The sequence below is a fragment of the Danio rerio genome, chromosome 11 (assembly GCF_049306965.1).
Source record: "Danio rerio strain Tuebingen ecotype United States chromosome 11, GRCz12tu, whole genome shotgun sequence".
Lineage (NCBI taxonomy): Eukaryota > Metazoa > Chordata > Actinopteri > Cypriniformes > Danionidae > Danio > Danio rerio.
Genome location: NC_133186.1, coordinates 12,773,733 through 12,797,193, shown reverse-complemented (window position 1 = coordinate 12,797,193; position 23,461 = coordinate 12,773,733). Strand labels below are relative to the sequence as shown.

At 38.6% G+C, this 23,461-nt stretch overlaps 1 protein-coding gene across 1 annotated transcript; it reads left to right on the top strand.

Moving 5' to 3' along the window:
- The first annotated feature begins 13,758 nt into the window (after nucleotides 1–13,758).
- si:dkey-27d5.13 lies at nucleotides 13,759–15,851 on the top strand. Its single transcript, XM_021479763.3, has 6 exons — nucleotides 13,759–14,262; nucleotides 14,464–14,563; nucleotides 14,672–14,747; nucleotides 14,982–15,070; nucleotides 15,347–15,486; nucleotides 15,582–15,851. The coding sequence occupies exons 1-5, from the start codon at nucleotides 14,103–14,105 to the stop codon at nucleotides 15,444–15,446; spliced, it is 525 nt and encodes a 174-aa protein (XP_021335438.2). The 5' UTR covers nucleotides 13,759–14,102; the 3' UTR covers nucleotides 15,447–15,486; nucleotides 15,582–15,851.
- Nucleotides 15,852–23,461: the final 7,610 nt, after the last annotated feature.

Sequence of the window (23,461 nt, the reverse complement as noted above, 5' to 3'; positions counted from 1 at the left end):
CTGTGGACTGGTTGACCTTCACACAATACAGAAACACAAAAGAAAATGATCAACACATTAAGATAGAAATGATGAACAAACATGCTGCGGTAGAACCAGTGTGCTGTCCTGCTCAGAATCTAAAACTTTTAGTTAAAGTCTATTAAATGTTAATCTGAAAAAAATAAAACGCTGAACAGCTTTTATAGTATTCAATAGTTTTCCTCATAAAGGGGAAAAGTTCAAGAAACATGGAAGAAAAGGCGGCATGTACATATTTTTAAAAATCCATTGGAATGACAAAGATGTGCATGCTCTAATAAGTCATTTTGGCTGTGTTCATATGGTGTCCTTTGGTGGTTTCTATTGCTGTTGTTGTTTACAGTTCAGCTGACTTAAGCAAATAGATTTCTTTAAAATGTAGCTATTAAGGGAAAAAATAATGTATCTTTATATATATATATATATATACACATGGCCTCACTGTAGGAAGGCTGCTGCTGGGAGTCCCGACTGGGTCAGATGGCATTTCTGTGTGGAGTTTGTTTGTTCTCTCTGTGTTCATGTGGGTTTCTTCTGGGTGCTCCAAACCCATGTGCTATGCTGTAGGTGAATGAATAAACTAAATTAGCCATAGTGTGTGTGTGTTGTGTGTGTGTGTGTGTGTGTGTGTGTGTGTGTGTGTGTGTGTGTGTGTGTGTGTGTGTGTGTGAATGAGGGTGTATGGATATTGCCCAGTACTGGGTTGCAGCTGGAAGGGTATCCGCTGTGTAAAAAATATGCTGGATAAGTTGGCAGTTCATTCCGCTGTGGCGACCCCAGATTAATAAAGGGACTAAGATAAAGGAAAATGAATGAATAAATTGATTGATTGATTTTATTTAACAATTTTAACAAAAATATACAAACAAGTCCAGTTTGACATTCATATCTTAAAAACTGTCGAGGATAAAATACACAATAAAGCCACAGGCTGATTTCCATCGTGGTCATCGATATTCTTAAAAAATGAACGAGCAAATCATAAAGTGCAAACATCATCAGCTCAGAAACTCAGCACAACAAAAATCCTCAACTTCAACCGTAAAACAGCCATTTTTTAATTTCCTCTCTAAAAACTCTCAAATTGAATCTCTTTAAAACTCCTCGGCAGTATATTCCAAGCAACAGTACACAGAAAAGACTTTCTACCTGTTTCACTCTTAAATCTACAAGGACAAATACCCCTGCTACTCGCTCTTGTAGAATGACAGTGTACCTCACTAACTAAAACTTTATAAGTAAATATTTTGGGACCATTTTCTTTAAAATCTTAAACACCATCACCAATTTCAGAAAAGTGACCCTTTTTCCAACTTTTAATAAATTAATTTGACTATAATATTCATTATTTAAATGTGTCAGTGGAAGTACTTTGATAACAATTCTGCAACTTATTTTGGGCCCTCTGCAATTTATTTTTCATTTTTGTGGAACTACTGCTGTACCAAAAGGCTGCAGCATAGTCAAAGTATGACTGCACTAATGCACTAGCCAATATTTGTAAAGTTTGGAAATCTAAGAGCTCTGTCTGTCTTGCTAAAAACTTAATTTTAGAACTTTTGATTGGACTATAACAGCCATCTTCTCACCTGTCAAATTACTGTCTGAAATGGAACCTAAATATTTCCCTACATGTTTGGGTTCATTAATTTGATGCTCTACTTTTACCTCTGATCTGACACATTTTCTCAGTTTCAGTTGAACCATATAAAATAAATTCTGGTTTACACAAGTGTAAGGACAATTTATTAAGGTTAAACCATTAAGAGACTTCCTAAGTTTGTTTACTTTTTTCATTTTCAATAAATTCCTTCCTCTCATGAGACACAATTATTGCTGCATCATCCGCATTTAACAAAAGCTTTTTTGAACAGGCCATTTTCAAATCATTGATGTATATTAAAAAAGCAAAGGACCTAAAACACTGCCTTGTGAAACCCCATAAGAAACGGTCGAATAATCTGAAAACACATCATTTAAATCTACTATTTGACATCTGTTTTCAAGGTAAGACTTCATGCATTTACAGGCCAAAACACCAAAACCCATTGCCTTTACTTTTAAAATCAATATCCTGTGATCGACTGTATTGAAAGCTTTTTGCAGGTCTAAGAAAATCATCCCACTTAACTTCCTTTATCCATATCGCTCTTTATATAATTTGTTAAATAAAAGAAACTGTTGAATCAGTGGAATGATTTTCCTAAAACCCGACTGAAACTCTACAATACGTCACATTTTAAACAATATTTTTCAATGTGCTAATAAATAACTTTTTCCCTCCCTTTTGACAAAGCACTCAAAATTGATACCAGCCTAGAATTATTAACCTCAAACCTACTACCTTTCTTAAAAAGAGGAATAACTCTTGCTTTTTTCAACTTTACCTTGACAAACAGAAAAATTGATAATATGTGTAACCATCGGAGTGACGCATTTAGGGAGTCTTTGAGGGAACTGCACTGGAATATTATCTAACCCTGTTGCTTTACTATTTTTAAGTGTTATTAATTTCTTAAATATATCCCCCTCCTCTATTTTATTAAACAAAACTTTCTAGATTAAAACTGCATTTGGCATAATACTCTATAACTAATTTATCAATAAAAATGCCATTTTGTACTGGAAGCTTTTTAACCGTCAATATCAGGTGGTATTAAAAAAATAATTAACAATGTCATAGTCAGATATAATTAAAACAAACATGATGAAGCCAGTAAATCTGGTTGTGACCTACCCGTGTGTTACTTTTGTTTCTGATGGGGCCAAAAAGTATAATGTGCCATTTATGTTTAAAGTAAAATTATTCTCTATATATATATTTTAATTTGATATATTTTCAATTAAATTCAATATATTTCTGTCTAAGGCATATTTTTAAAATATAGACATGAAATTGAAATGATTTTTGTATTTTTGTTTACAAATAAACTTTTTGAAGTCTGCTAGTAAACTTTTAATTATTACTTACTATTAATAATGCATAGTCATCATACATCTCTAAATCTTTATTTCTTCAGTTTCACAGTTAGAAAGACAAATCAAAGTTTAAAAAAAAAAATTAATGTAAAAGTCTGCGTCTCTCTGTGTCGCTCAGACTGAACTGAAGTGTCTATTCACTGGCACGATCCCACTACTGATCGGCACGGGAGCTTTGACCTGCTCCGTTTCCGACCTGGGCCGGTTCACTCCTCCTTAAACAACCTGGCGGTCCCGAGCTCACCCAGGAGCACCATATCGATACCGAACTTAGTGCGGACACCCGATCGACATAGTCCACTGCAGTCCAGAAGCCCTGAGCTCAAGCGATCCGCAGCCTCAGCCAACCTGTAGCTTGGATTACAGGCGCGCGCCACTGAACCCGGCGAGAGCTGAGAGAATCAGAGCTGTGGAGAATCTGATCATCACAGCGACCTCTAGTGGAGGAAAACTCACTTTTATAGAAGTGAACTAATGCTTTAATAACCTGTGCTAATCATTCACTTACAATAGCATTATAGTTCACTATTATCCAGCAAGTTTTTACGCAGCGGATGCCCTTCCAGCCGCAACACATCTTTGGGAAACATCCACACACACACACACACACACACACTCATACACTACGGACAATTTAGTCCACCCAATTCACCTGTACCGCATGTCTTTGGACTGTGGGGGAAACCGGAGCACCCGGAGGAAACCCACGTGAAGGCAGGGGGAAAATGCAAACTCCACACAGAAACTGCGCTACTGCCTCGCCACCTTCACTATTGGAATTCATAACTTGATAATCCATTGTCTGGAATATTTTTTTTGCATGAGTAAAATTTGCATTTCACTGATTTTTCGTAATAATTAAAACAATGGTAAATCTGATAAATGATTAGAAATGATCCTTATATCAGGGATTATTCATTGCAGTCTTCTTGTTTTGTTTTAATTCATTGATGCAAATTAGGTCTGTAAATCATTTTTCATTATTCTGTAAACATTAAATGAGATCTGAATCACTAACCCTAAACAAAAGAGTTTTTGAATTAGAAACACTCAATAATATGAATCAGCCTTTCAGTTCAAGCCTGCTGCAGTCGCTCTTCTTCTTGGAAAGGTCAGTGCTGATCCTTGTTCTGCAGATTCTGACGTTTTAAATCTGCTTGTGGCAGGGGCGGACTGGGACAAAAATTCAGCCTTGGCACTGTAGCCACATCAGCCCACATTACCACACCGACACAACCCACCCACGGACACGGACATTTACTATTTATTTTGGTGTACAGATGGTGAAAAAATATGACATTCTTGCCGGAATTTGATTACGTCCGAGTAACCTCAGATTGGGTCGGCCCATCTTAAAATCAGGCGGCCGTCACCAATTGGGCCAAATGCTTAACATTTATTATTATTATTATTATTTATTTTATTTTTTTATCATCATCATAATATCACATCTAGCAAGACATAAAAGCTGCCTGCATGTAAGAACAATACATATTAAAAAAGAAAAAAAAAAAACTGACAGGCCCACATTTAAAAATTGGTCCGGCCCTTCTGGCATTTGCCAGAATTGCCAGATGGCCAGTCCGCCCTTGGCTTGTGGTGTTTTATTTATTTGTATATGGGTGTAGGGTCCACCCAGTTGGTCCAATGATGGTATCCAATGGTGGATGAAGGTTCACTGCATGTTCGGTCTTTCCAGTGCACAATATTGATTTATATTAAACTTAACTCATATCTGACTCCAATTTTAGTATGAGGTGGTTTAGAATATTAATATATTTATCCTCGTTTTATCTGACTCCAATTATAAAACATTGATAAGATTATTTTGTTTCCTTTCACATTATTTTAGATTATGATTGAATATTCTTTTAATTTGTTATTATACCTTATTCTCATTTACTCAGATTCCTATAGCATCTCGAGTCTTTCACCGGCCGGGTATACAATCTCTTAATACAAGCTCGTCAGTCTTGGTCATTAAACAGAGGCGATTAACCACTCTCCTAAAGTGGCAGAACCCTATACTTACTCAATTTAGGAGATTTTTTATGTGGTCCCCATAGATCTGTTATCTACTTAATCAAGACAAAGTATTTTAATAATAATTGCACAGGATTATAAGTTTGTAGATGAAGGCCTAAATACCCACATTTAGATTAGTTTCAACAATATTTTGTTGTTCTAAATAGAAAACTCATAGTTGGCCTTTTACAGTCTAAGTATACTTGAATTAATGCCAATATGTTAGTCGGATCTCTAGCAACATTGTATAGCGTGCCACACTGCTCCGTCTAACATGTTTTAGTCCGTTACTAACCTGTACAGTGGCTTGTAGTGCTATGGACAACAACATTTATCAGTGATAAAAACACGAGGACTGTTTGAATAATTCAAAACATAACAATTTATTAGTCAGGTAAATGTGTATTATGCCAATTCAATCAGTCAATTCATAAAAGATCAATAAATACATCAAGTTACCAAAGATAAATCCAAGATTAAAAGATACATTCCTGACTTTAAAATATACATACGGGCTGATCCGGGTAAGCAGAATCGCGCTGAGCCTTTTTCAAACCTTACCTTAAGTAATCCAAGAATTCCCTCAAGGACAGGGGTGTGTGCATAACAAAAGGCACTTGCATTTAGTGCAGCCTGTGGAAAAGTCACACCCTTCACAGTGGTTCAAAAGATGCCTGAAGTTATATATTTATTGTTTTGATTATGTCTATTTCTGAGAGAATGAGACCATTGTACCAATCATACTGAGACATTTCAAATGATATCAAACATGATTGATAAAGTCGCTTAGGTTAATCTGGAACATTCAAACATTGAAATGACCATATGTGTGAGTTGGGGTGGTTGAAGCCGAGTTTCAGCAGACTCAGATGCAAATGCAGCAGGAATTGGTTTTTCCCGCATTCCCACCTGCTGGGTTGTGGTCAACAGTTGTTATGACTTAAATTGATATGTAGCTGCGAGAGTGATTAATTAATGCTCCATTTATCGTTTAATTGTCATAAAGTGAATTTATTTACCTTGGCATTTATATATGCTGTTTTGCTTTAAGAACAGTTTTCCTATGATGCTTAGCGCTACTGAAAGCGCTCCTGTAACCATTGGCAACTGACTCAGTGTGAGAGAGTGTGTGTGTTCGGAGTTTTGCTCCTGCTTCAGTATAAAAAAACTTCAGTAAACAGTTCATTTTTGTTCTAAACAAAGTTTTCCAGTCGTCATTATTGCTGCTAGATGAAAAGACAGAACAGAAAGTTTGGTGCCGAAACCCGGGAAACTAGCAAGCAATATCCGAAATGGCGGAACAGCTGGAGAGATTACTCCGAAAACGGAGAGCTGTACGCGGATCCACAACGAGACTTTTGCAGGACATTGAAACGGAGGTTAGCAAAGAAGATCCGATTGTTGATCATTTGCGTAAACTGTTAGCCCTGTTATCTGCAAAAGAGGAAACGCTGCTGGAGTTGGATATTAAGATAGAAGAAGGAACGGAAATGGATGATTTGGAGAATGAAGTTGAGAATGTTGAGGAATATAAAGGAAGGATAATCACTGTGAAAACCCGCGCGCACAGAGTGATACAGAAGAGCCGCGAAAGCAGCAGGCAGAGCAACACAGACCCCCCGCAACAAGGACAGACAGTTAAGTTACCGAAGTTAATTATTAACAAGTTTAACGGAGAAATTGGCCAATGGCAGGACTTTTGGAATCAATTTGACACAGCTATTCATAAAAATGACGCGCTGAGCAAAACGGAAAAGTTTAACTACTTAAAGACATATTTAACCGGCGCTGCTTCAAAGGCCATAGCGGGGCTGATGTTAACAGACAGTAGTTACGACCATGCTATTGATCTGCTGCTGAATCGATTCGGACGAAAAGATCTGCTTATTAACGCGCATATGAACAAAGCTGCTAAGTCTTTGTCCCGTAAGGAAATCCCATGACGTCACTGCTCTGAGACAGCTATATGACGAGTGTGAAGTGCAGATCCGCAGCTTAGAATTGCTGGGTGTCGTATCAGATGCCTATGGAAGCCTGTTATGTCCCGTTCTGCTACAGATGGTTCCAGATGATATTGCTCTGCAGTACAGTCGTCAGAGGGGAAACAGTGATGAATGGAAAGTTGCAGAAATAATGAAATTCCTGCAAGCTGAGATTTTAAGCAGAGAGAGAACTGTGCAGCTGCTTAAACCAAGTAATTACAAAGACAATCAAAGCTATCAGAAACCATTCAAAAAACAAGATACTGCATTTGAATTTAAGCAGAGAAAGCATCACATTCCATCAGCTGCAGTACTTCAAACTACCAGTCATAGACCACAGAGCTGTGTTTTCTGTGACAGCACAACACACAAAACAGAACTGTGTGCAGAAACTGATATTGCTACACGAAAAGAAAAATTGATGAAAATGGGACGATGTTTTTTGTGTCTAGGACCAAAACATATCGCAAGGTTCTGTAAAAGCAAAGTGAGCTGCAATTCATGTGGAAGCAAACATCACAGTGCTGTATGTGAGAAAAAAGAGAAAAATGCACCTGACAGTGTAGACAAAGATAATGTGGTTTCCTCATTTACCTCACATTCATTAAAGATACAGCCCACTAAACAAGACCACAGTGTGTTGCTGCAGACAGTCAGAGCTTGGGCTGAAGGGCCTGGTGGACGAATAAGCGTTCGGTGCTTATTAGATGGAGGCAGCCAGAGAAGCTTTATCAGTGAAAGGGCTGTCAGAGCTTTAAAATTACCTGTAATAAAACGAGAAACATTCACTCTACATACCTTTGGTTGTGCAGAACCAGTGACAACAAAGCGAAATACAGTGAAGGTAACTCTCCAGAACACCCAACAAAGGGAGCAGAAAATTGAAATAGAAGCACTTCAGACACCCCAGGTGTGCACTGCTCTGATGAAAATTCCAGGTGAGCACATACAAGCAGAACTGAGAAGAAAAGGGCTGCAGTTAGCAGATTACCAAGATGACAATGCTTGTGACACAGAGTTATCTGTGTTGATTGGTGCTGACTATTACTGGCACATAGTGTCAGGCCATGTGGAAAGAATAACAGATGCTCTTGTAGCTGTTGAAAGCATTTTCGGATGGTCAGTGCAGGGCCCGGTCAAAATGTCCAGTGTTGCTGATGCAGCATGTATGCATAGTCAAGTCAATGAAGACACACTGGTTTCAGATCACCTAAAAGCCTTCTGGGAAATTGAGTCTCTTGGTATAACCATGAAGCAGACAGACAGTGCTGAGGAAGAGGAATCTCTTTACAAATTTGAAAAGACAACTCAGTACAAAAATGGCCGATATGAAGTTGAGTTGCCATGGCGACCTGACAAACCAGAACTCCCTGATAACTACAGGATTGCTAAGAAGAGATTTGAGGGCCTGAAAAAAAGGTTGCAGTCAGATGTAGTTTTGTATCACAGATATAATGAAGTTGTGTGTGATTACCTTGAGCAGGGCATTGTCGAAGAAGTTGCGGAGGATCAGTCATCTCAGCCCACTGCAAAATATTACATGCCTCATCATGCTGTTCTGCGTGAAGACAAGGTAACAACAAAGCTCAGAGTGGTGTTTGATGCATCATCACATGAAACTGATTCTCCATCACTAAATGACTGTTTGCTAACTGGTCCTAATCTGAACCCAGATCTTCTCAGCATATTAATCAAATTCAGACTGAATGCAATCGCATTTACAGCAGACATCAAGAAGGCTTTCTTGCAGATTTCTCTTGCTGAGAAGGACAGGGATGCAGTACGATTTCTCTGGCTTGCTGTGCCACCACATGAGAATAAAGGCGAGAAGCTGCGTGTGCTACGGATGACGAGAGTAGTGTTTGGAGTGTCCCCAGCCCATTTCTCCTTGCAGCTACCGTGAGAAAGCATCTGAAGAAATATGAAGAGCAGAATCCTGAGGTAGTAAACATAATAAAAGAATCACTATATGTTGATGATTTCATCTCAAGTGCAAGTGATGTTGAAAAGGCCTTCTCCATAACAACTACTGCAAAACAGATTATGTCAACTGCTGGCATGGACCTGTGCAAATGGACAACCAACTGTCATGTGTTAAAGGAAAAATGGAAAACAGTGAGAAATGACGTTGTTCCAGATAAAGAAATGCCAGGATCTGTATTGAAGGTATTAGGCCTGGTTTGGAGAACTGAGACAGATGACTTTGTCTTTGATTTGACTGCGTTACTAGATGCTGTAGCAAAGGGAGAGAACACAAAAAGAGCCATTCTGAAACTCTCTGCTCGCATATTCGACCCAATAGGATTCCTCACTCCCTTCACTGTGCGAGTCAAATGCCTATTTCAAGAGATGTGGACGCGTGGTCTCGGCTGGGATGAGGAGCTGCCTGCAGACATTGAAAAAGAATGGAGAAAATGGTGCTCAGAGCTAGCACAGATCCACCACATAGTCATCCAGCGCTGGTATGGAATAACATCCGAGCACAGACATGATGCACAGCAACTTCACGTGTTCTGTGATGCGAGTGAACGAGCCTATAGTGCTGCTGCCTACCTGTTACTAGAGCTGAACGATGGAACAAAGACTACTTGCCTTGTCGCTTCCAAGTCCAGGGTAGCGCCTTTGAAGAAAATGTCACTGCCATGTCATGAGCTTATGGGTGCGGTGATTGGTGCAAGACTAGGAAACAGCTTGTTAAAACCGATGAATATGGATCCCCAATCACTTCACATGTGGACTGATTCTATGATCGTACTACAGTGGATTCAAAGTCCAGCTCACAAGTGGAAACAGTTTGTGTCAAACAGAGTGGCTGAAATACAGTCTATAACTAACCCTGCAATGTGGTCACACTGTAGGAGCAAAGACAATCCCGCAGACCTTCCCACTAGAGGTCAGACTGTGACTAATCTAAAGGAAAATGAACTTAACAGTTGCGAGGACAACAGTGGAATGGAATCTTTGTTAAATTTAGCAAAGTACAGTAAACTGAACAGAGTATTGCGAATAACTGCTTGGATCAAGAGGTTCATGCACAACAGTAAATCAAGCTCTAAAAGACGCGGTGAGTTAACTGCAGATGAAATGTTTGAGGCTGAAAAGTACTGGATAAAAGTGACACAAGACAGCAACTTCAGGCATGAGATTACTTTGCTAAAAGCTCACAAAGGCCTAAATGCGGACTCAAAAATAAAAGAACTGAAACCTTTCCTGGATGACGATGAATTAATCTGTGTTGGAGGCAGACTGCAACAATCAAAATTCAGTTACAGGGAAAAGCACCCATGGATTCTACCTAAAAGGGCCAGATACTGTGAGCTGCTAGTGCAGCACAACCATGAATTAACTATGCATTCAGGTTTGAGAGACACTCTAGTACAAATTAGGAGTAAATACTGGATTTTACAAGGCCGACAACTTGTGAAAACTATTCTGTCAAAATGTGCTGTGTGCAAAAGATTTAAAGCAAAGCCCTCACAACAGGACACTGTCCCCTTGCCCCGAGATAGGATAGTAGAGACCCCTCCATTTGAAGTGACTGGCATTGATTTTGCAGGTCCTCTGTATGTAAAAAATGATCGTGTGTTATGCAAGGCCTACATTGCATTGTTCACATGTGCCGTCACCAGAGCAGTGCACTTGGAGCTGGTTTCAAGCCAATCAACAGAAAGCTTCCTGCTAGCACTTAAGCGATTTGTATCTAGAAGAGGACTGTGCAAGATAATTTATTCAGACAATGCCAAAACATTCAAAAGAGCCAATCAAGATCTTAGTGAGCTGTGGCAAACAATTAAAGATCCTCAAGTTCTAGAATATTTCTCAGGGAAGGGCATCACCTGGCGTTTCATCGTAGAGCGAGCAGCCTGGTGGGGCAGCTTTTGGGAGAGGTTAGTTCGATCTGTGAAGACGTGTCTGAGAAAGGTGCTTGGGAGAGCATCACTAACTTTCGAAGAGATGTGTACACTACTTACAGAAGTAGAAGCTGTACTTAACTCCAGACCACTTACCTTTGTCAATAATGAACTTGATGACCCACAGCCACTTACACCTGCACACTTTCTAGTTGGCGAGCGACTAACTGCACTGCCACCAAAACCATTTCCTGCGGACTATGATCACCCCACTGTGAACAAAGAGGATATGACATGGAGATGGAGATACAGGAATCGACTCATAACCGTCCTGTGGAACCGCTGGAGAAAGGACTATCTGTTAGACCTGAAATCTGCACATTCGTGCCGCATACAGAAACCTACTGAGCTGAAAATTGGGGACATTGTTCTCATTGGAGAAGCTAACATGCCAAGGCAATCTTGGAAGTTAGGAAAAATTGAACTTTTGTTTCCAGGGCGAGATGGTAAAGTTCGAGCATGTGCTGTTCGCACATCTGCAGAGACTGTTTTGAGAAGACCAATTCAATTGCTATATGCATTAGAGATTGAGTAGATGAACAGTTGTTCATGGGGTGGAGGATGTTATGACTTAAATTGATATGTAGCTGCAAGAGTGATTTATTAATGCTCCATTTATCGTTTAATTGTCATAAAGTGAATTTATTTACCTTGGCATTTATATATGCTGTTTTGCTTTAAGAACAGTTTTCCTATGATGCTTAGCGCTACTGAAAGCGCGCCTGTAACCATTGGCAACTGACTCAGTGTGAGAGAGTGTGTGTGTTCGGAGTTTTGCTCCTGCTTCAGTATACAAAAACTTCAGTAAACAGTTCATTTTCGTTCTAAACAAAGTTTTCCAGTCGTCATTATTGCTGCTAGATGAAAAGACAGAACAACAGTCTCTGTTTTCAGCTCATGTTTTGAATTGTCAAAGACATCAAAAATATTTGTAATATTTCATTTCTTACATGAGCTTATTTTTATGATGAAGAAACCCACAGTAATGATAATAAATGAGTGGATTGTGACAGATCCACAGATGCTTTCAGATTTGTGCTCATCATCTATAAGATTTATCCTTTCTCTTTTTTTTATTACAGGTTTTTACAATTGTTTTGCCACAAATTTCAGAACTTTGGTGTCAATTTTCAAAAGTCTAGACGCAAAATTCACAACCTTTGCCAAAATTGTACATTTTTGCAAAACTTTTAACTCTTTTTTCAAATGCTTGGATACAACACACACAAGTCAAACATACTTTATTCATTGAACTAAGATCACCTTTTCAATATAACACAATTAAACTTCAAATTGATCCCATTTCAAAATGCAACTCAAACATTACATTTGAAATAACCATGTATTCATTTACTTCACATGATGTTATTATCAACTGATACAAGCACTCAAAATGATGAATAACTGCTGCATTATTGTTGATGTGGGGAAACTGATGTACAATATTACATGTTTAGATGATGAAATAATCAGGATAGATCAAATGACATCAGTTACCACAGAAGATGACCCAACTGAACTACATTATCTATAGATGTCATCTTTATTCATCCTTAGTCCATATTTATGATTTCTTTGTTCTGTGTACCACTTTTACAGACAATGTTTATATATTTGACATCACTGTAAGAAAGCCCAGTCACAGCAGACCAATGTCAGGCCTGGATTTACATTGACAGAAGGTTCTTTCTGAGTAATGAAAACACCACTGAAATGTAGAGGAGAACCCGTGACCAAATCCACAAGACCAGACTGATGGTAACACAAAATCCCAAAATAGAAATCTGATATATAGAAATATATGCAAATTACATATGTGACATAATAGTTCATATGAATTTTACATATATAAAATATGTTATACATGTCAAAATATTGCCATTTGTTAAAATATTAGAATTACAAATATGTACATATATGTTACGTATATATATGATCCATTATGTTATATATTTTACCCCTACAAATATATATATATATATATATATATATATATATATATATATATATATATATATATATATATATATATATATATATATATATGATATGGTTGAAAAAAATATAAACAATGATTTTTTCACTATTTTGACAAATTATTGACTATTATGACATTTTATAATAATGTAATTTGCAGATGGGACCATATATCATGCCATTTATCAGCTTTCTATATGGGGACGTGAAGTGAGAAAAAAATACAGTAAACCTACATTATGATGGAATGAATAAAACTAGTTCCGTATATCCACTGTCTGCACTGTTTCCCTTTACACTTATAGACCATAATGAAACCTGTATCATATATTTTAAACAACAATATTTAATGATTGTTAATGATTGTTTATTGAAGCGATGTACATCTTGTGTGCTGCTGGTGATCTAAAGTAGTGTTCCTGTAGTATTTGTATTATAAAAGGATTATGTGAATCAATGATCCTGCAAATGCAAGACTTCTTTAAGGGAATGAATGCTGTATGCAGAACACTGGAGAGTGTTAAAAGTAGTGACTGTTTAGGGTTTTGTGTCTAGAGATTTTTTAATTGACATCAGGGTTCTGAAATTTGTGGCAAAACAATTGGAAAAAAAAACTGTAACACATAATGAAGATCAAGGGCAAACAAATAAATGATGAGCTTAGAGAGTTTTAAATCATTTTAACATACAGAGATGAACATTTGTAGAAAATACATTTAAAGGTGTTTTTAAAAAGTGTTAAATTACTTTAAAACGGAAAAACAAATCGCCAATAGGTGGCAGCAAGAGACCTCTTTAATCGAGTGAAGCTTTAAGTGATTCATTCAGCCGCGAATCACTGATTCAGTGACTCGCCCGACTCTATACAGAGTCCTGAACCATTCGTGTAAGGAAACGCCACTGTTTATTATTCAGAGATGGCCAACTGTTCTGCTGTTTATTTAATTATTATCATTGTAATGATTTCACTATTATTAATGAGAAAATAACGCGGAAGTTTTTAGCGCCTCGTCACGTGATCGTCAGCATCCATGGCAACGGTTCTTTTTGTGTTGTTTTGAACTTGCTCTGTCATTGGCATCTGATCTCGGCGTCCTTCGTGGCTACTGATTCCCAGATTATTGATTGTTGGATACATCGATTGATCGTCTGCTTCTCCCATCATTCAGGTTTGACCCTTTTTATCACACTGTGGTTTGTATTCAGTATGTCTTGTGTTCATTACAGGTTTCAGAGTCGACTCACCTACGACTCGCTCCAGTTTGAGGGCCTCAACATCACTGCGGGAGAGCTGAAGCGGCAGATCATGAGGCGCGAGAGGCTGAAGTTCTGCCAGCTGAAGATCAGCAAAGCCCAAACTGATGAAGGTGAGATGAGGAAAAGCCACTTAAACTATATTACACTAACATTAGATGTGTTATCAGACAGACTTGTAGAAGCTGTGATGTGTTATCATGACTCTGATGATGACACATAGTGATGATTTGAGTGTTTTAAAATGCTAATGGCACTCAAAGTATACCATGGTAAATGATTATTACTATATTCAAACTTTATTTTGCTGTCAGAATACACAGATGATGATGCTCTCATCCCTAAAAACACATCGGTCATCATCAGACGGGTCCCTGCTGCTGGACTGAAGTCCTCCAACAGAAGATTTGTTGGGTAAGTCATGTGAAATGAGTGCAATCTTCCTCTGATAGATGTTATATCAAGAGTTTGAGTCTGTCTGTGGTGTTTTAGTCACACAAGCTCCTTTGTTTTGTTTTGCAGACATCAAGCTGAACCATCTGCAAAATCTTCTCAAACAGGTGATTCTTCACTCCTCTCACTGGAGCAGCTGTTGAAGGTATTGAACAAATGATTAATTCACCCCACTGTGCTGCTCTGTATTGAACTGCAGTGTTTGCATTTGAGGCGTCATAATGACATGTAGTGCAGAATATCAATACACTGTGTAAAAAAAAAACACACACACACACACACACACACACACACACACACACACACACACACACACACACACAGCTTCTTAGGCAGACCAGTAAAATAAAATTCTAATGTGCAAATGCCTGTGAAACAGACTGAGAATCTGGCTGAGGCAAAGGCATCAGAGGAGGACAAGCTAAAAGCGGTGATGTACCAGTCCAGTCTGTGCTACTACTCCAGCAGGTGAGCGTTCAGACACTGACAGGTTTGGTTTGTGAGAAATGTTAGAGCTGATTCTCATGGTTCTGATGTTCATCAGTGAGGCCATGACACTGCTTGGGCTTCTTCCACCCAACTATGTCTGTTTTTACTGTGGGATCCCAGGACACCACATTAGGCACTGCCCCTCTAAAGGGGTAACTGGGTTTTCTAAGCTTATGGTTGCTGTGAACTTGAGCTCTTGTCTCCATCAGTCAGATTGTTTGCTCTGTCGTTTGACTGTCACTCATGAATTCACAGGGCAGCAGCTCTGCTCCGCACAAGCGCATCCGGAGGAGCACAGGGATTCCCCGCAGCTTCCTGTTGGAGGTGGACGACCCAAACCGAAAGGGAGTCATGATGGACGGCAGCGGCAAATACGTCATTCCCATCATAGACGCGTGAGTAAACTGTACTTGGCATTGCAGCATGTTCTATTGTTTGTGAAAATCTCACATTATGTTTGCTTGTGTGTGTTTGCACTTGATCTGTTCAGTGAGGCCTATGCTGCTGAGAAGAAAAAGAGGCCTTCCTTCTGCCAGACCAAGCCGCTGCCCTCCTCTTCCTCAGCTGGTGCAGCATCTTCAGTCCAGGACGCCAGAGGGAAACGTTCCCGCTCCCCATCTCCACCAGAGACGCACAACGACCAGAAGAGACCACGTCACTGAGAGACCTTCACCCAAGAGACCTGGAGCCGACGTGAGCACAGTGTATATATTGTACATAGTTTATGAATAAAACTGAATAAAGATTATAGCAGCATAAACTGTGGACTGGTTGACCTTCACACAATACAGAAACACAAAAGAAAATGATCAACACATTAAGATAGAAATGATGAACAAACATGCTGCGGGAGAACCAGTGTGCTGTCCTGCTCAGAATCTAAAGCTTTTAGTTAAAGTTTATTTCAGAGGTGCTTCAGGGAAACTTTTTCTTATGAAAGGCCAAAAACTAAACTCGTCTGAGGGTGGTGGGCTGGAGGTAAATTTACCAAACTGTAAAATTATTATTATTCATTATATAATTTACATGATTCACTGAATACTGTAATTTACAACATTTAAAATTCTTTAATTGTATTAATAATTATACATTTTATAATGAATGAAAGTCTTACAATAAAACATGAACAATCCCATTTATAACACTAAAAATACACTTTGCCTTCGCTTGCTGATGTCTTCTGTAATGTCTGCTCTCCTTCAAGTGACTATTATTTTATTTGATTCATTCACAACATTTCATTGAAACGTTTAATTTCAGTTTGTTTATTTTTTTTATCTCAACAGTTAAAAAACAAAGTTATGTTGTATTAGAAATGACAATCTCTGTTAAAGACTTTTCCCAAAAACTCCCCATCATTCTCCCTCTCTTCTCAGATGGGATGGAGGGCCAAATCAAAGGTTACCGTAGATCCACTTTGGCCCACGGGCCCTAGTTTGGGCATCTCTGATTTACACCGATGACATGCTCATCTAATCAATCCTGGCCAAACAAAATGTTGCAGCTCATCTGGTCTTCAATGATCCCAAGAGAGCCCACGTCACACCTCTCTTAAGCCTGATTTATACTTCTGCGTCAAGTGACCGGCGTAACCCACAGCGCATGCAACGCGCGTGGCTGTGCATTTATACTTCTGCGCGCTGTCTCTGTTGGTCTGCAATAACACTTCCGAAACGCTAGTTGGCAGTGAGGTGTAAATGTTCCTTTGTGTCGAGTTTCTTCACTGCTTTTTTGCTTTTCCTGAACACTTCCGGGATGTACAAGTGGCTCAAACTCGCTCATTTTGAGGCAGGAACCGGCAGATGTGCAACAACTTTAACTATGAGGTAAACACAAAACAAAACTTTCCATCCGGAGCTCCTTCACGGGACTCCACACTTGTAAACAATCGCTCGCGCCATTCGCGCGGCTCTCGGCCCCGCCCAGACTCGTCAGCGCTACCAAGCCGACCAATCACAGAGCTTGCGCTACGCGTCATTGCGACATGTAGTTACAATTTTTGAGAGGTGCACGTCAGCGACGGCCACGGCGAAGGGCTATGCGCCAACGCCGTAGCATACGCCAGCGTTTGACGCAGAAGTATAAATCAGCCTTTACCTCTCCACTTACACTTGGTACACTTGCCCCTCTGTCCAGAAGTGAGCACTGCCTTTTAGAACCATCCCATCAAGGATTTGGGGGTGTTTAACCCTTCTGTGCCGTTGGTGAAGTTTTGGTCCACTCTGGGCTGATTTTGAGGCTTAATTTACCAACAACTTTCTCTGTGGTTCAGCAAATGGGATGATTTTTGGTGACAAGTCTTGTTGACACATATTTTGGGAAAATACTTTTAGAATTTTTTTAAAACTCAACAATACACTCTGAGCAAATTTACCACCCTTTCATTGTGTTCATGGCTGTTTTTGCCCAAGTGATTTCCATTATCTTTAAATGCAACGTCATGACAGCGTATAATCATGCATTCTTGATTGTTGGTGGTTTTTCCTGTTGGGAAGTGGTAAGATTTGTGATTTTTACTGGTGATCATCAGTTACAGTTCAAAAAAGCTTGATTTCTTGCTTTTATATGGTGTTTATTGAGTGTGTGAGGTTGTAAGAGAGACTTTTACACACATACAGTGTATTGATGTGTAGGAGAAAATACAAAATAGGCACCTCAGCTGTCAGAACATAGTAAACATAGTAAGTGTACTTATGCATGTACTCTATAAATTGCAGTTTTACTCCACAGAACTCCATATAAAAGTCAGACACGCTTTTGCACGGGGCAATGTAAAGGATTTAATGGTGCCAACTGATGATCAACAGTAAAAATGAAATTTGACCTCTTCCTAAGTGGGAACCCACTAACCAGAGTTGGTGCTGGTCAAAATGAGACCCTAAGATAATTTTTACTGCGGTGCTTCAGCAGAGAAACAAAAACACACAAACATATGTATTTAAATGTGTATTCATTGTGTGTGTGTGTGTGTGTGTGTGTGTGTGTGTGTGTGTGTGTGTGTGTGTGTGTGTGTGTGTGTATGATATGGCTGAAAAAAATGTAAACAGTGATTTTTGCACTCATTCATTCATTTACTTGTCGGCTTGGTCCCTTTATTAATCCGGGGTCGCCACAGCAGAATGAACCGCCAACTTATCCAGCAAGTTTTTACGCAGCGGATGCACTTCCAGCCACAACACATCTCTGGGAAACATCCACACACACACTCATACACTACAGACAATTTAGCCTAGCCAATTCACCTGTACCACATGTCTTTGGACTGTGGGGGAAACTGGGAGGAAACCCACGCAAAGGCAGGGAGGACATGCAAACTCCACACAGAAACGCCAACTGAGCTGAGGTTCGAACCAGCGACCCAGCAACCTTCTTGCTGTGAGGCGACAGCACTACCTACTGTACCACTGCCTCGACGATTTTTGCACTATTTTGACAAATTATTGACTATTATGACATGTTATAATAATGTAATCTGCACATGTTGCCATATATCAGCTTTCTATATGGGGATGTGCAGTAAGGAAAACATTACAGTAAACCTACATTATGATGGAATGAATAAAACTAGATCAGTATATCCACTGTCTGCACCGTTCCCTCTACACTTATATATAAACCATCATGAAACCTGTATCATATATTTTAAACAACAATATTTAATGATTGTTAATGATTGTTTATTGAAACGATGTGCGTTTAATGTGCTGGTGATCTAAAGTAGTGTTCCTGTAGTATTTGTATGATAATAGGATTATGTGAACCAATGATCCTGCAAATGCAAGACTTCCTTAAGGAAATGAATGCAGCATGCAGAGTTTTGAACACTGGAGAGTTTGTGTTAAAAGTAGTGACTGTTCAGAGTTTTGTGTCCAGAGTTTTGAAAATTGACATCAGGGTTCTGCAATTTGTGGCAAAATGATTGAAAAATACTGTAAAAGAACGGTAGTCAAGCACTTTTCATAATGTATTTGAATTACTTCATAATGTGGAGTTAATTCAAGCCTTTCTGCAATGATGAGTCACACACAATGTCATTACAAAGTTCCTGTGCGCACACAGACACACACACATATGCGTTTTAAAGCTGATTTATACTTCTGCATCAAGTTTACGTGTATGGAGTATGGACACTGACGCTGACCTCTCAAAAAATAAAACTATATATCACGACAATGCGTATCGCAAACTCTTTGAATGGTCAGCTTGGTAGAGCTGAGATGTGTGGTCAGGGCTGAGAGCTACAGGAGAGTATTTACAGGTGTTGAATCCAGTGAAGGAGCTCCATATGGAAACTTTTGTTTTGTGTTTGCCTTATGATTAAAGTTGTTGCACATTCCCTGGTTCCCGACTATGAATGAGTGAGTTTGAGCTACAGTATTTTGCATTAACAAGAAGAAACTCAACACAAAGGAACATTGAAAACCTGCTGTCAGCTAGCATTTTGGAAGTGTTATTGCAGAGCAACACTAACAGAACACAGAAGTTTAAGTGCATGGCTTCACGCAAGGCATGTGCCATATAGGTCACGGTGATAACTTGTTGCAGAAGTATAAATCAGCCTGAACTTTTCACTGTTTTTGACAGAAATGTGACAGTGAAACCCCTATATGACTGTTCATGTCTGTACATGATAAATGATTCTGTGTGCCTTATAGTAGGGGAGAGCGGGGACGAAAGTAACGCTGGACAAAAGTAACAAAGGCCAGATAACATTGGCTTTCCAGGCTATGACAGCATATTCAGCCCGTTACTGTAACAGCAGGGCAGGAGTGGGATTTCTTTTCAGCCCTGGAGTTTTAAGCCTTAGACCGGCCCACCTCTGTTCACGACTGACTATATTAAAATAAGGTCCTTTGCAATTCAGTTTCTAAAGACACTATCACGTCTTTTTCAAGGAAACAGCTGCATTAGAACTTCAAATGTTTTTCATAAATATGAGAAGATTAAAGGGTAGCTAAATCTCCAAAGCTATACTTTAAACATCACATTGTCCCTTCCTGCAATATCTGACAATATATTCTGTGCAAAATTATTTATAGATATGCAGTCTTTTGTAACGGTGGTCACACAAAAAAATCTAAATAAAATATGTACACCCACATAAGTAACCCAAACAGTATTATATTGTCCTCCTAACACTAAAAATGAAATAATAATAATAAAAATAACACTTTACTCAGGAGAGGTTAGAGCAGCAGCATCACAACACAACATGCTGACCACTGGACCACAATGTAGCTGTTATGTTGGTGAGTTTGGAAGAATAAATAAGTATTGCGCTGGTATCTGCAAGACTCTTTTAACCACAGTATTACTTTCTATTGAAGGCTTAATCTTTTCACCCCTTTTTTATATTTCTGATCAAGTTATGTCAGATTTAATAATGTAGTGAATCATCTGATTTTCATTGAGCAGGTGTAATATTCATTAATATTAATTATTCAAATTCTTTTTTTCACTAAGGTGCCGCTGTTTAAGGTCGAATGCTAAATGATCATCATTAACCTGCCGGCTGCGTTTTGCTGCCTGCGAGAAAATAAATAAAAAGAGTGAGGCTATGATGAAATAAATAAATGAAAAAAGTGCGACTGCTGAGAGTGCAAGCAGCTAGGGACACCGGCCCTCGCGGCCAAAAAACTTTCCCGGTGCTCCCGATTAGCCAATCCGGGCCTGTGTAACAGGTATAGAAATAATAGTTCACTTTATTTATAGAATTACACAAAATGTGTGTTTTACCTGAAGTGTTTATTAAGTATACCTGCTCCTTTAAATTTCTAAGAAAGCTTAAGTTTTTTAATTTCCTGTTCTGCACCCGCCTCCTCCTTTTCTGTACTGACTGCACATGGGAGAGGTGGGTGTCTGCAGCTCTAATTAATCTTAAATCATATTTACTTGACTTTTGAAGCCAGTTTTTATATTTCAATATTATGTATAACTTTCTTTTTCACATATTTCACATAGTTCGTTATTTTTGTGTTTTCACTTTAATTGAGGTTTTGATTTATATTTGTCTGATTGAAGCATGTAAAAGTGATGAGGGCGAAGACACACTGTAAAATCTGTGCTTTTGTTTACATCAGGAGTGATTAAAGAGCCGTCACAACTGCTGATACCTGTCTGGTTATTCCCACAATAAAAAGAAAACACAATGCAGAACCCTTGATGGAGCTGCCAAATATCAGATGATGGGTTCAAAGTAACAATGTGTAAATTATGTTTAAAGTGAAATTCATTCAATCATTCATTTTCATTTCGGCTTAGTCGCTTTATTAATCGGGGGTCACCACAGCGGAATGAACCGCCAGTTTTTCCAGCATATGTTTTACGCAGAGGATGCCCTCCCATGTTGCAACCCATTACTGGAAAACACCCATACACTACAGACAATTTAGCTTACCCAATTCACCTATACCGCATGTCTTTGGACTTGTGGGGTAAACCAGACCAACCAGTGAAAACCCACACCAACACGGAGAGAACTAAAGTGAAATTCTTCTATAATTTTTTAAAATACCACCCGATATTGATAGACCACACTTATGAGTTAGTAACCACAGCAAAACATATTTCTGTCTAAAACATCGTCTTTTCAAAATATACTCATTTCTGTTTACAAATAAAATGTCTAGTCTACAAATAAACTTTTATTCATTCATTTATTTTCTTTTCAGCTTAGTCCCGTTGGTTTACCACAGCGGAATGAACCCCCAACTTATCCAGCACGTTTTTAGCAGATGCCCTTCCAGCTGCAACCCATCACTCGAAAAAAATTAACTTTTAGTTATTTCTAATTATTAACACACAGCCATGTCACTCATCTCAAAACCTTTATTACTTCTTTTTACTGTTAGAAAGATATATCAGAGTAAAAACAACTAGTGTAAAAGTCTGCGTCTCTCTGTGTCGCTCAGGCTGCACTGCAGTGTCTATTCTCAGGTGTGATCCCACTACTGATCAGCACGGGGGATTTGACCTGCTCCGTCGCCGACCTGGGCCGGTTCACCCCTCCTTAAACAACCTGGTAGTCCCGAGCTCCCTCAGGAGAACCATATTGATACCGAACTTAACGCGGACACCCGATCAACATAGTCCACTGCAGCCCAGAAGCCCTGAGCTCAAGCGATCCTCAGTCTCAGCTTCCCAGTAGCTTGGATTACAGGCGCGCGCCACTGAACCCGGCAAGAGTTGAGAGAATCAGAGCTGTGGAGAATCTGATCATCACAGCGACCTCTAGTGGAGGAAAACTGAATGATGAATAATAACTGACTTCATAGCCTTATGACATTAGATAATAATAAACAGCAGTATGATCACAAATAAAAAAATTACAGTAATTAGTATCAACATAGTATTTTTGAACTAAAGATTATTATACCATATTTATTAGCCTTTACAACTCATTTTATGAGTGCCACAACATTCTGTTTTCTGTATCAACTGATAAATTGTAATAAATACTGTAGTATACTTTAGTTTTTTTTTTTTTAAATTAAAAGTGGTTTATTGTATCATAATACATATAGCTGTAAAAAACATATTACAGAATGGGTGATTTGTTTATATTAGGTGTGCATCTGCATAAAACATTACAAACAATCTACGAGCAGAGAAAAATACATTAAAAATGTTGAAATAAAAAGAAACCGAGCTTTGTTGTTTTTTAACGAGTCTAACAGTATTCAGGTACAGTAATGTAATAATCAAATGTACAATAATACTGCTATTGTCTTCATTTTTTTAATTAAATAAAATTATTTGCAATTAAAATTACAAATGATGCAATTTATTAGACCTGAAGCTTTTACAGTCGCAGGCCTCAGAAACACACGCAAATGCTAAATTATAATCCAGACTCAACCTTGTATTTCTTGTGATGTGACTATTGTGAATGATCATTGATGCTGAAATAATGCTCTGGGATAATTTATGTGAGCTAAGGGATAATTGACCTAAAAATGTTAATTCATAATCGTCACAATCATATTTATGCGGTGAACTATCTATTTAAGATTGTGCAAACAGTGAACCTCTGTAAAAGTAAAGCTTTAATGTTTTAATTTTCCACTTAAATACCAGTTCCTCATCTAACATTCATTCATGCAGTGAATAACTATCATTAACTGAGTTACATATTTATTATTCAGTTTACTCTTACTCATCTACTAACTGTGGTGTCAGATGCGGTTTTGACCTCCATCAGTGTTTTTAACATCTATAAGACTCGACAGAATCTCACACAATCTGTGGCATAAATTGATAGACTGTTTCAGCTTTAGCAGCACATCATGCTGAATTACTGATCCTGAGCTGAACATTGTTTATACAAGTACCACAAGTTATTTATTCTGGTCTAAAGACTAAAAAGCTGTT